At 46.4% G+C, this 12,633-nt stretch overlaps 1 protein-coding gene across 1 annotated transcript in view; it reads left to right on the top strand.

Annotated features, from left to right (window-relative positions):
* The window catches only part of LOC108578348 (transmembrane and TPR repeat-containing protein CG4341), a 217,962-nt gene that overhangs the window by 152,068 nt on the left and 53,261 nt on the right, over positions 1-12,633 (top strand). Inside the window, exon 6 of the mRNA XM_017941667.1 lies at positions 2,487-2,572. Coding sequence (XP_017797156.1) covers positions 2,487-2,572 — 86 coding nt within the window. The remainder of the gene's footprint in view (positions 1-2,486; positions 2,573-12,633) is intronic.

The following is a 12,633-nucleotide window of genomic DNA, read 5'->3' as shown; positions in this document are numbered from 1 at the left end:
TCGAAATAAGCGTGATTCGGATCGTTGACAGCGGCTTCCAACCGTGCCAGTCGAAACAGATTTGTAGAAATAACGGAAACAATAGGCGGCAACCCTCTCTCTGAACGGTTCGGGGTTGCATCGAACGTGTGCGATCCTCGAGATGCGTTCAACTTGGAAAATAATAGTCTTTCGCGATGTTTGCAGAGATTGGAAGATTGCTTCTCGAGTCTCGAATTTTGCGTGAAAGTGGAAAGGAACGTCGCTGGAACAGCGTGTCATCTACGATTTCGTTATTTTTTGTCTCCTGGCAATTTCTCGTTTCGGTATCGCGAATTAGCGATTATTCGCCGAGTTCATTGGGAAATTCGCGGTACGACAAACTTAAAATTCCAAGATCGTTAAATCCTCACGAAGATTCCGTAAAAGCGAGAGCTCCTCTTGAAACCGTCGCGTCGGTTTCCCGTGGAAGAAGCAGCGGAGACGCGATTTTAATAGCGTGTACCCGTTAACCGAGACAAGGCTGGAATAATAAATCGCAGGAAATACCGCGGACAATTGCAAATTGGTACAAACGAGAGGGGATTGTTATGAGGAAGGAAAAAGGAGGATAGCGAGGGTCGGAGGAGGGTGGAAGCGGTAATAGGTGGCAGTAGAGAGAAAGAGGGAGAGAGATAGAGTCCATTATCTATTGCGCGAATATTCATCTTGAAAGTAAACGAACGCGGAGTAGTGTCTCGTTAACGAACAGGAAAACTCCTTTGGTCCAGCCTCGATTCGCTTGGCCGGAAAAGAAATATCCTCGTCTCTCTCTCTCTCTCTCCCCTCTCTTCAATTTCAACCCTCCCCCGCTCTGTACGATATTTCTCCTCCTTTCTTCCGTTCGTTCCTTTCTTTCTTTATTTTTCAGTCGCTCGAACGTTCACAAAGCGTGTCATTAGTATAACTTTTCCACGATGGCTGAGAGAAGTTGAAACGACGCGAACCGGATTTTTATATCCAGTTAAAATAATGAAGTTCCGGCGCGATGCAGCCGCGTGAAAGTTCAGGATCGCGATCCACAACGAACCTTTCCGTTTCCTGCCTCCTCTCTCTCTCTCTCTAGCCAACGTGGAAGTGCCGATGACACAACGACGACAAAGGGAGACTCGCGATCGTTAGAACGATCGGGTACGCTGAAACTTGGACGTACGAGTGTGTCGATTCTTTCCAGAAGAAATAAACGGCGGAGAGCGAATAGAATGAATTTGGCGAGAAAACGAAAATTCGATCTTGATCCAAATGTTACCTTCTCGCCTGGGCGTCGTTACGTTCTCCGGAGAATATCCTCCGGTTTGTTCAACTTATTCGGTATGAAAGGATCAAGTAAACCTTAACAAAATATTCAATACACAGATATATCCAGGGATATACATTAACCATCGATCAGAGAGGACGGTTATGAAACCATGAATTATCGATCCAACACGGGAGACATGCACGCCTGCTTTTCTCCACCCACCTCTGCTCTACCCTTTTTTCCAGACTCTAAAGTCAAGCCGACATGCTCGATTGGCGACGTGATCGATCGATCGAGAGAGCGGCAGAGCCTCTCGCGAATCAGTCGGCTCTTCGCGCCTTTCGCGAGGAATAAGAAAAATAATCGAACGCGTGATCGAAGCAAAATAACTGTGAACGATCCACGTTGCACCCTTTCCTCCCCTCTTTCTCCAGCACCCTCTGCTCCGATCGGCTCGACTTTGACGGTAAATTTGGAGAGAAACATATTAGCGATAAAAGCGCGACGTCTCGTAGTAGCCAAGCCCGGTAAATTACCCCGCTTTTCCATCCTCGCCTGCAGCTTTCACGCTGACAAGTGAGATTTTCATCGTTCGTCAGCTGACAACGTTCGAGGCGAGAGATTAATCATCGGCGCGTTAAAACGAATATTTTTCTCTCTTTCTTCATTCTGTTAAAATATATGCCACGATGATACGCAGCAGCGCGTGCGTGTGTGTGCGTGTACTTCGACGTTACGAAGTTCGTTTATCGATACTATATCCCTCGGTGAATTCACGTGGCTGCTTCATCCCTTCCCCCCCCATTTTTCCTTCGTGTGAGCTCGTTACGCCGCTCTCGAACCACTCCACGATAAGTCATCGGTTGACAAGTAATATTTTTATCGTTTCTGAGAGTGACACTGTTTCGAAGGATGATTAATCGTTCCGCGGGATTGTTATCGATGAAGAACACTTGGACAGCGTTTCGATCGCCATTCGTCGACCTAGCCTGATTTCATCGGTTGACCGATACAGTAACACACACGTACACACGTATATAGAAAAACCTTTTCGATGTTACTAGAGTGAATATTGAATACGTGATTCTCTTGAATAAATTTTCTACACGGCACAGTTTCCTTTCTTTTATACCCGCCGGTGTGTTTAACAGGGGAGAGGTTTGAAGTTTGAAAAATTCCTGCCAGGAAGACCAATAAGCCTGTACATTAATCCACCTGTCTGTTTCAGGGGAATACTGCAGCAGGGCAGAAAGAATTACGAGAAGGCGATTCTGAGTTATCAGCGGGCGATCCATTTCCGGCCTTCGTTAGCTCGTAAGTATTTCCATTATTTCCCGCGCCGTTCTCAACGAGCGGCGATCGAGTTTCCAATGGAACCCTCGAACTTTGCGATTTTTTTCTGACGTGCCGCTGCACGTTCTCTCTCTCTCTCTCTCATATTCTCCCTCAGAGGCGAGCACACGCGGCGGAAATCGATGTTAATGCTTTCGAGGTTGGAATTGGCGACATGTAATTTGACGCAGCCGGCGTGCACCATTAATGAACCGCGGTCGCAAGTTATCGCAGTTCATTAGGACACTTAAGCGGCAGTTCTCGCGGTGAAAAGTAGAGCAACCCTTCGCGTTTCACCCTGCTCGACCCTCGAAACAACCCTATCGAGGTCTCTGTGCCCCGCGTTTACTTTTCACCTAAGTGTTTTTCTCGCTCTCTTTCGGCGAACAGTCGCTGTTCCCAAGTGCGTACACTTCTGAAACGGAAACGAAATTTTTACCGCACAAGAGAGAGCTTTTCGAAACATTTCTGTTTGCGTACTGTAGGGGATTTCTGTGGAGGGATAGTAAACTCGAACGGACTTTTGACTATACTACATTGATTAATAGTTCATATCGCTACGCTAAAGATGTGGCTCGATCAATCGCTGGATTCATACTCCCTTTCGCTCCCTCGCATTCGCCCTAATGTCATCTTGCATACATGCACACTTTTCCGTAGAAGAAAACACACATGCACACAGCAGCAGCGCGTGCCCTCGCCTGATTACTAAAACTAAACATTCGTTCAATATCTTTCGCGCTATCCCAAACACTCGACCTGGCACGCCGGTCCTTACCGCTCCGGTCATAGACCCTCACGCATTCACACAGACAACGCATTCATACAAACAACGCACTCACGCTCGGTCATCCCTACAGTACCAAGTGGGATCGCTGACTTTCTCCGCGTCTTTGGTAAATTCGATTTAAACAGAACTTCCGGTAAAAAGAATTCGAGAACGATCTGTTAACGCGTTGACCGCCACGCTAGATTTGCGATACATGTTTTTCATTATTCTAAGCGTAGTATGTTTTTCAAATTGAAAATAACGTCGACGATATTCCTTTTATTTGAATTACTCTAAACATCCGAGGTCACCGATGACAGTCGACGCGTTAAACACGATATCATTTATTCCCCATTTGACGTTCCCCGTGAACCCTGTTGCTCCTGAAGAGAGCACCAGACAACGGTGCTGAGAGCAATTCCCTCGAATCTCAGCGGAGCACGTCCCATTGTTACGCACACCTGGAAAATACGCAAACAAGGTGCGACCAGAGAAAATACACGTTCGTTAGAATGCAGAGGCTCCTTTATACCTCGCACTATGGTGGAGAACTGTCACCTCGTCTTTCCCCCTGCATCTCCTCCCGAAAAGCGTGTCGCGTGACGAGAAAATTTTCAAGCTTCCTCCTGTGACGCGCGGTGGTGATTCTCGACTCGCTCGAGATAACTCGTATTTGTTCACGTTTACGCGCGTAATCGCGCGTGCCCGAGAATGCCGGTGGAAAATTTCACACAGCCTGGAGAAAAAGGACGGCGACTCGAGGGAGAGAAACCGAGAGGAGAGCCGCCGGACCTGATGGTGTTTACCGTATACTCGCCGAGATATTTACCCCGCAGCTCGCCGATATATAGTGTTCCCCCGGTTAAATCGCGGTCCAGAGATGCCCGCTTTCGTCCACCGATCCACGGTTACGTAAATATTATTCCTATTTATTTCTCGGTCGCCTGCGGAGACTCGTTGCGCCGTTCCTCTCTGATGCGGTATTAACCCTCGCCTCCACGCTCTCTCGAAATATCAACACACGCGCGCGCGTTCTTTTCGATTTACGAACGGTTTCCCTCTTGGTTAACGCGGTCGACGTTGGAAATTGTCGAGTGAATTTCATTATCCTTCCGAGACCTCGGATAATATCTGTGGGATCGCGAGCATTATCTTGAGTAACGAACGGCGAGGGTAATGAAAGCTCAGGTAGGGAGCAGGTCATTTTCGCGAGGTCTTCGACGGAGCGCGTTTGTTTTAAGGTAGTTTAACTGTTGCGGAAAAGGCTAAGGGTGTGTATGTGCGTGGTGGGAGTGTGAATGGTCGGGAGAGGGTGCGTGTTTTAAGTGACGGAGTGTGGGGTAAGATTTGGAAGAGAGGAGACTTTGAGTTGATAGCGTGGAAGGAAAGATTGTGTGGGGAGAATACAGTGTGGTTTAGAGATTGACGATTTGTGAGAGCTGGGCACACAGTTTGAGAGCACTCTCGAGAGTCAAATTTGTGAGAGCTGAGCACACAACTTGAGAGAACACTCTCGAGAGTCAAATTTAGGAGAGCTGGAGATTCGGTTTGAGAGTACTCTCGAGAGTCAAATTTGGGAGAGCTGAGCGCACAATTTGAGAGCATTCTCGAGAGTCAAATTTAGGAGCGCTGGAGACTCGGTTTGAGAGCACTCTCGAGAGTCAAATTTGAGGGAGCTGGACACAATTTGAGAGAACACTCTCGAGAGTCAAATTTAGGAGCGCTGGAGACTCGGTTTGAGAGCACTCTCGAGAGTCAAATTTGAGGGAGCTGGACACAATTTGAGAGAGCACTCTCGAGAGACAAATTTGTGAGAGCTGAAGACTCGGTTTCAGAGTGCTCTCCAGAGTCAAATTTCTGAGAGTTTGAGAGTACTCTCGAGAGTCAAATTTGTGAGAGCTGAAGACTCGGTTTCAGAGTGCTCTCCAGAGTCAAATTTCTGAGAGTTTGAGAGTACTCTCGAGAGTAATTATCTAATTTTGATAATTACCTCCAAAAACGTTTAGCAACTGCCCACAGATCACCGTGAACCTCATATTTTTATCCCTCTGGAAGCGAAACTGTAGAGTTTCATGTCACTGTGGGACAAAATACAGAATCACGCGATCTGAGCTGCATAGCGAGGATGGATTTCTCTTGCATGGAAACTCCGCAAGCTTCCGAAATTCCTATCTATAGGATCTGTAGGAGTTGGATAGACGGCGTTGTTCCATCCGTTCACAAAGGGTGTGCAAAGAACGGCGAGGGTGCGGGAGTATCCAGGAAGATCGATTTTAAATGTTTAGTCAGGAGTTATTTCGAAGGCATTTCAACTTAATTCCCGGAACAAGGAACTCCATGGAGAGAGAGAGAGAGGCTGGCTTGGATCATTTAATCAACCGGTTGTTCTATCGGAAACAGCACTTTGCCTCTCGAGGCGTGCAAGGTTTCAGGGAACTTGGAAATTTAATCAACCAACCTGCCTGGCTATAATGAATATATTTGTGAAATAATTCCCTGTTATCACTCAAAGGGTTAGAATTTCCACGTCTCTTCTTTCGAAAAATTCATTTCTTCTCACTGGTGACGAAAAAAAGCAAGAAATAACACCTGTCGTATTGTCTACCTGTTAGCGAAACGTGTTCTGCTTGAACGCGACCGACGAAATTTTTTGCCAAATAAATCACCGTCGCCACTCTGCTAATCTCTGTTAAAAATGAAACGAGAAACGGGCGTGCGAGTCGTTTTCGACCAGAGAGGCGACAGAAGGAGGAGAGTTATATTCAACGGTGCATTATTTTTCGACGAGGGGAAAGCCGCTTTATCAATGCTGTTTACACGGTGAATTTTCGCCCAACAATTATAACGCAATTCCGTCGTGCAAAATATGTCGGCCGACGCGGAGAGCCGAACGCGTTTCGCCTGTCCGCTCCTCTGGAACGCGAATTTCCATCCATAAGCGGACTACATATTTCCGTGCCGAGTATACACACAGAAAGAGAATACGAATCTACTCGTTGAACATACTCTTCGTCGTTCTTTCAATCCATTCTTCTCGAATTTTTCTCCCCGCGTTTTGTCCGATTTTCCCTTAAGTAATCCAACTTGGTGAGATTAAATCGTGTCCAACTTCTCAAGGTTCGCTTGATAATAAAGTTGGAACGAACAAGTCAAGCTTCTCTGACTCGATTTTCTTGCGTTATCTTAGCAATTCGATGCACCGCCCCGCGCCAGGAGGAGTATCGGTTATCTAGCTCAGCTACGAAAGCTTCCACAACCTTCCGAGTTTCCCTCAAGATCTACGTTTACGAGGTTCGCTAGTGTGCAACCTGATGGGGATTTACTTCGTAATTATCTCGGCAAGTTATGTTGATTAAAGCGCGGAAAGTGGGATAGCGGTTGCAAAGAAAAGGATGTGGTTAGGTGTTTTGAACACGGGTGTGTTTTCGCCGAAGAATAATCGCGGGTGGAGAGAGAGAGCGTAAGGTCAAGTTGCTGGGACTTAATGGCTCGCATTAACCTGCTTAAGGGTGGAACAACAGCCAAGATTCGAATCTTGCCCGGTGTGTGATTCATAATGTTTATCGATGACCCGTTTACCGCTGCACCAACTTCCGTATTTGATCGGAATCTCCAAGGATTCGTGTATTAAAATAACCCGCGCGGCTGGTTACCGTGATTAACACATTCGATAGAACAATTCGCTCCATTATCTCGCTTCTTTAATCCAAATAAACTGCTATGCAGCGTGTGGCGGAGATAAATCAATGGGCAATCAGAGCGTAAAATACAGACACAAACGGTTTTATTCGCGCAATTATCAATTAATTGCTCGTACAGGAGCGCCGATATTCGCGCGTGTTAGGGATTGGGTTTATGACATGGACGCCTGTTTGCGCTATTTTTGAATGCGCCCCTTTTTCCTTTCAAATTGGCGACGAAGCCCAGGAAGCGTTTTATGGCTGTAGAAAAATGAAGTTTCTGCGAGCCACATACCTTCCTGGTGCCCACTCGTGAACATTCAATAGACATTGACATGTCGTAAAACCTTTCTTGCCCGCCCCTGAGCGCGGGCTCTACGCGCGTTGTAATTGGCCAGTGTTTTTCGTTAATAATTCAAAAACGAAGCTTCAAACTGTATTTTGGAAAAGGAAAAAGTTGTTCAGAGTCACCCCAACAACCCCCCATTTCCGGGTGTTCGAGGAGTTACGGGACACCCTGTATGTATCTTTAACCCTTCAGGCTCTCCTTAAGACTGCCTCGTCTCGTTCCTTATTTCCGGGTCCCGTCCGCACGCTCCCCTCCCTCGCGGTGACGCTACGTTCTTTTTTACGTCGTGGCGACGATTCCACTGTGTCCATTTCTAGCCATTTCTCACCCAGCCATGCTTACACAGATTCGGTATTGACGAAAACTGGGAGATGATTTCAATATCTAGAAGAAATTGAAGTATTTCTGAAAAGTATCAAACAAAACTCGATAACAGTTTCCCCTGTTTATTAACTCGTGCCGCGAACATTTCTCGCACAGAGGTTTAAAAAAACTATCAAATTGAGTTACCACGAAAATGTGTACTCGTTGGAATACATAACACGTGCTTATTCGTACGAGCCGGAGGAATTAAAAAATTTTCATAATTAAAAAAATGGTAGCGTTAAATGTGAAAAGAGAGGCGCATTTTTTTTTTTTCTTTTTAGGTCAAGTGCTTCGTACTTGGCCGAAACGTATTCTATAATACACACTCGAGACTATTTGCGCGAGAGAAAGAGGGACGAAAAGAACACAGCTTTCGAGTCCTTGGACTTTACGAAAGAGCCGAGATTCGATCCTTTCAGTAACGCTTAATTTCTGGAAAAAGGAAGAAACACGTAGCCACGTTGCTTCGAGCGGAATCACAGCGCGTTAACCAAGAACACGGTAACTCGTCGCGTCGTAATCGAATTTGCAGAGGGGTTGGTTCGTTCTCACCGTGGGGCGTCGAAACTTTCCTATTCGAGGGATAATAGTCGGGGGCGTTATCAGCTTCTAGCCCGTAAGGTTCGTTAAACTTTTTTCCCCTCTCGTCGTCATTGTGCTGTCGGCCTTTTCGCGGCTGTTCCTCGGTCTCCCGCGAAATAAATTCCTCGCGAGTCTCCGAGCGGGGCGAGAAGGAAGAGAAAAAAAGAGAGGGTTGTGACAAACGGCGGAAGGATCCACGAGCGAAAATGATCGAACGTTTGTGCAGCGCGTTATAAAAGCGCGGGTTTCTATAGCATGTGTATTAAAAGTTGTTCGAGGCGAAGTTGGCCGATGTAATTTAACCGATCTCTTCCGTTCGGCACTTTAGCCGGAGTAATTTTACCGCCGTCGTAAAATTTGTTGCGCGCGACATCACGCCCAGACGATATGGAAACTTTTCGATTTTAAGCCGCGTCTGTTGCCGGGGAAGGGAAAGAATCGAGACACCTGGGCAACTGTTCGTTACCCGGTGAGCTGCTTTTATCAACGCGGCTGGTCGAACGTGAACAATAGTGTTCCGCGAAACAATCGACCACCGCCCACTAAGCAACGACAACCAACTTTCTGAGTCTCCGGTATTCTGTAGTGTTCGGTATCGAAATCAGAAATATTCCATACACCACTCGCTACACGATACCTCTGAAATCCCCAAACCTTACAATTAGACACGCAGCAGCAATAAGGCCAACCGATGTCGCAGCACCCCCCTAACAGTCTCGTTGATTTTCACTTGAAATCTTGAAAAAGTATGTTCACCAGATCTTTACGACCTCATTGCCTACGACACTCGCCAACGCATCGCTCCCTTCCTTCAAATCCATTTCCTGCAACTCCCACCTTCTGTCAACCAAATCCCGCGTAACAGGAAAAACACATCCTCTCCAACTCTCATATAAAACACCCGACATCACTCCAAATCACACCAGTCGGTAATCATTCAAGACCAGCAATTATACACGTATCTCGCGACTAACATCATTGCGAAATATAATTTATTTGTTAATTTTGAAAAAAGGAGTAGTATCGTTCTACCCACACGTCATCCCATCAGACAGGTTTTCCTTTGTAAGGTAAGGCAAGTCACTGTCCAAGGGCAGGAGAAGATATCGCAAATACGATATTCCGGACGTATATTTAGTTCTAATTAAAATCTACGGTATAATCATTCCTCCGTAATTATCCCTATCTCCCGAAACGGTCGTAGGGAGCTGAACGTACGCGGTGCGGTAATAACCGAAGCAGAGCCTTACAACCTCTGCTACCCCCCCCCAGCCATAAAATCTCAACGCGAGCAAAACAAATAGGTTGATTTTCCGAATAGAATTTAAGCCGACCTAGTTTATCAGTACTAGTCAAGGGACCGAAAGCCATAACTTAGAGCACTTGTGGGCAACTCGCGGGCCGAATATGGCGATGTCTTTACCTCCGACAAAGTTGAATTGCCGAACGAAACAGTGTCTCTTTTTTCCTCTTTCGCTGTCTCGTCGATTCGTCGAGATTGGAACGTTTCTGTTGTGGCGGCCCATGCAGCGCGCACGGCGCCACGTTGTACTTAGACGGCGAGACGCACGAAAGACACGCAACGGACGTGTCACTCGTCGGCGCCGATACCGATGGCTGTTCTCGGAAAGCACCAGCGGCCGTAGCCGTGCATGTCTACCGGTTCCCGTTCGATCACCTATACAAGTTTTTCAATATTATAGTTTTCCTGTGATACAATGACAATTACTATTGTAATGTCAACGTAAATGTTGAGTAGCACAGCTATTACTCTAAAAAATCAATTGCTATCCTATTAACTATAAGCAAAACGAAAGGTAGAGCCACAAAGCGAGGCAGGGACCTTGCATCAAACAGAAAATGGAAAAGACAGTGTAAATTAACTTATGGTTAAGGCATACATGTCCTTTCTAATATTATTGTTAATAAATGTTTGGAAAAAAAGAAAAAAGGTTCCCGTTCGATCACCGAAGTCAAGATGCACTGGGCGGCGACCGTAAGAAGGATGGGTGACCGCTCCACATCCGTCTCTAGAAGTCGTGCTGCTTGTTTTATCGGGCTGAAATTTCACACAGACGTTAGTTCCATCCTTACTAACGTCTAGAAATTGAAAAAGTCCAAGAGCAAAAATCCTTACCGCCAAGTTAGTGTTCTCAAGCATGGTCGGGCGTCCTCGCTCAATCTCCGGCATGTTCTTCGGTTTGTGGTTTCGATGGAGTGTAGAAAACTGGTCTGATAGAGGTGTAAGCTGTAAAGCTAAGGTACTCTGAGTCCTAAGGACGACCGACACTAATTGTTCTCGGAAAGCGGAGAGGTACCTGAGGTTCGTTCCGAGGGCAGCGAAAAATTCCGACCGAGGACTCGAAAAGGGGTCAACCACCGAAAACGATCAACGCTACGAGACATTCCGTCTCGCCTTTGGAATAAAGTATTCAAGCGCGCTCACGTCTACGTTCATTCTCCCGTTCCCACACTGTCACAATCTTCGCGTCTCGCGGTCCACGAGAACGTTCGTAAATTCTCGTCTAAGAGGAATCTCGAATTTCTTTCGCGTCTCTGTATTTACGAAAGCATCGACGATTCTCCAGGAGCTTCGAATTTGCGCGAATTAAGTCGCTTAAGATGCTCGCAAAGGACGGAGAGTTTCGTCTCGCGCTAGATTCTCGGATATTCGAGGATGTTGCAGCGAAGAACGACGGCTTTGTGCCGGTAGAAACGCAGAAAATACACGGAATTCTCTCGCGATAGATTGTCTGCTATTCGATCCTTTGTACCTGGCTAACTTTGATTAGATTCACGCGGAGCCGCGCGAAACGCGAACTTCGACGCTGTTTGACAGCGTTTGCCACGGTTGACGAAATCTCCGCGAGCCTAGAAAAGAATCGGGCGAACGATTGAAGTTTCACGGAGAGACATCTCGACTGTCTGGAAGAAGGCAACGAGGGGCAAGGAGACTCTCGGTGTATACACGCGGATGCGTCGAAAGCTCAGTCTGTATCAATTGAACCGGGCAGGGCAATTAATAAACATCGGGCAAACATTGATTCGATCAATATTGGCGATGGGAAATGCAAGAAACAGCGGCGAATATAAACGTGCAAACAAGAGAAAAAGCAGACGTGCCGTTGCACTGTGTACCTTTGCTTTATGCCCAAGTAAGCTCAGCCGCGGTTTTTACTCGTTTCGAGGAGGCTGAATGGCTCTGAGAATTATTCGATTAATCCTATCAATCCTCGCCGTTGTGGCGTAGGAATGCTGGGCCGCAGACAAGTTTCTCGCGTGAATTCAAGACGATAACGAGTATATATTTGAATAACAAGTTAATATTTGGATACGCTACGGCAAAGATTTAATTCTCAAATATTCTACACTCTCTCTGTTTCTCCGGAGTGTAAACTCCTGCTGTGAACTTTGAACTCTGCTTTTTGACACTGGTTTATCCTCCCTATCTTTTTCACTTTGTGCAGATTTTCGTGAAAAATATTTGGTCACTTTCCATCTTTCACGTAATAATCTCACTCACTGCGTTCAGATACCTTTCTTTCCGTCTGAAAGCCTCGTTGGAAAAAATTCCATCGCTCCGAGGGTATTTCTAAATTTAAATATCGGCTCTGGCTACAGTTTCTCGTATCGTTGCAGCTTCCTTCCCTTTCATATTCGTTCCACGAGAGGACTCTTTCCTCTCTCGAAGTGGATAGCACGAGATTCTTTGTCCTCAAAGACTGTACGTAATTTTCCTCACTTGTTCCTCTCTCATTGTTCTTCCCCCCTTTTGTTACTCTGTTTTCCTATTATTTTCGTCCGATGGACGGAAACGGGGGAAGAAGTTTCGCGGATAAAAGCGGGGAGAGAAGAAAGGTGGACGGTGTTGGTGTCGAATTACGATTCACGATTCTATCGAGGCTATAAGTCACCGGGGAAAAAGCAGGTAGAAAAGGGAGGAAATGTAGCCGTAGCGGAACTTCCTCTGCTACGTTGGATGAGTAAAGTATTGACCTTAGCAGGTTGGGCGCTAACGTAAATGAAAGTAGACCCGCGAGGGCAATGAAACAAGTGGCCCTTTCAGCTACTTTTAATTATAATCCAAGCTTTAAATTGCTCGCGAGAAGTGGAACGACTTTCGATTGTTACCAGGAGTCTGAGAGAGTGAAACGACCAAAGGGGGAGGTTAGCGACTGTTGGACGAAGCTGGAAGGGTAGGCGAAGGGGAGGAAGAAAAAAGGGAACCACGTCGTCGAGAGCCCTTTGTAGCAATTTTCGCGCCTCCTGCGCGGAAAAATTCAAAGCTGAAGAAAAA

Source organism: Habropoda laboriosa, unplaced genomic scaffold (assembly GCF_001263275.1).
Source record: "Habropoda laboriosa isolate 0110345459 unplaced genomic scaffold, ASM126327v1 scaffold5, whole genome shotgun sequence".
Taxonomy (NCBI): domain Eukaryota; kingdom Metazoa; phylum Arthropoda; class Insecta; order Hymenoptera; family Apidae; genus Habropoda; species Habropoda laboriosa.
This window is presented reverse-complemented; position numbering and strand designations above follow the sequence as displayed.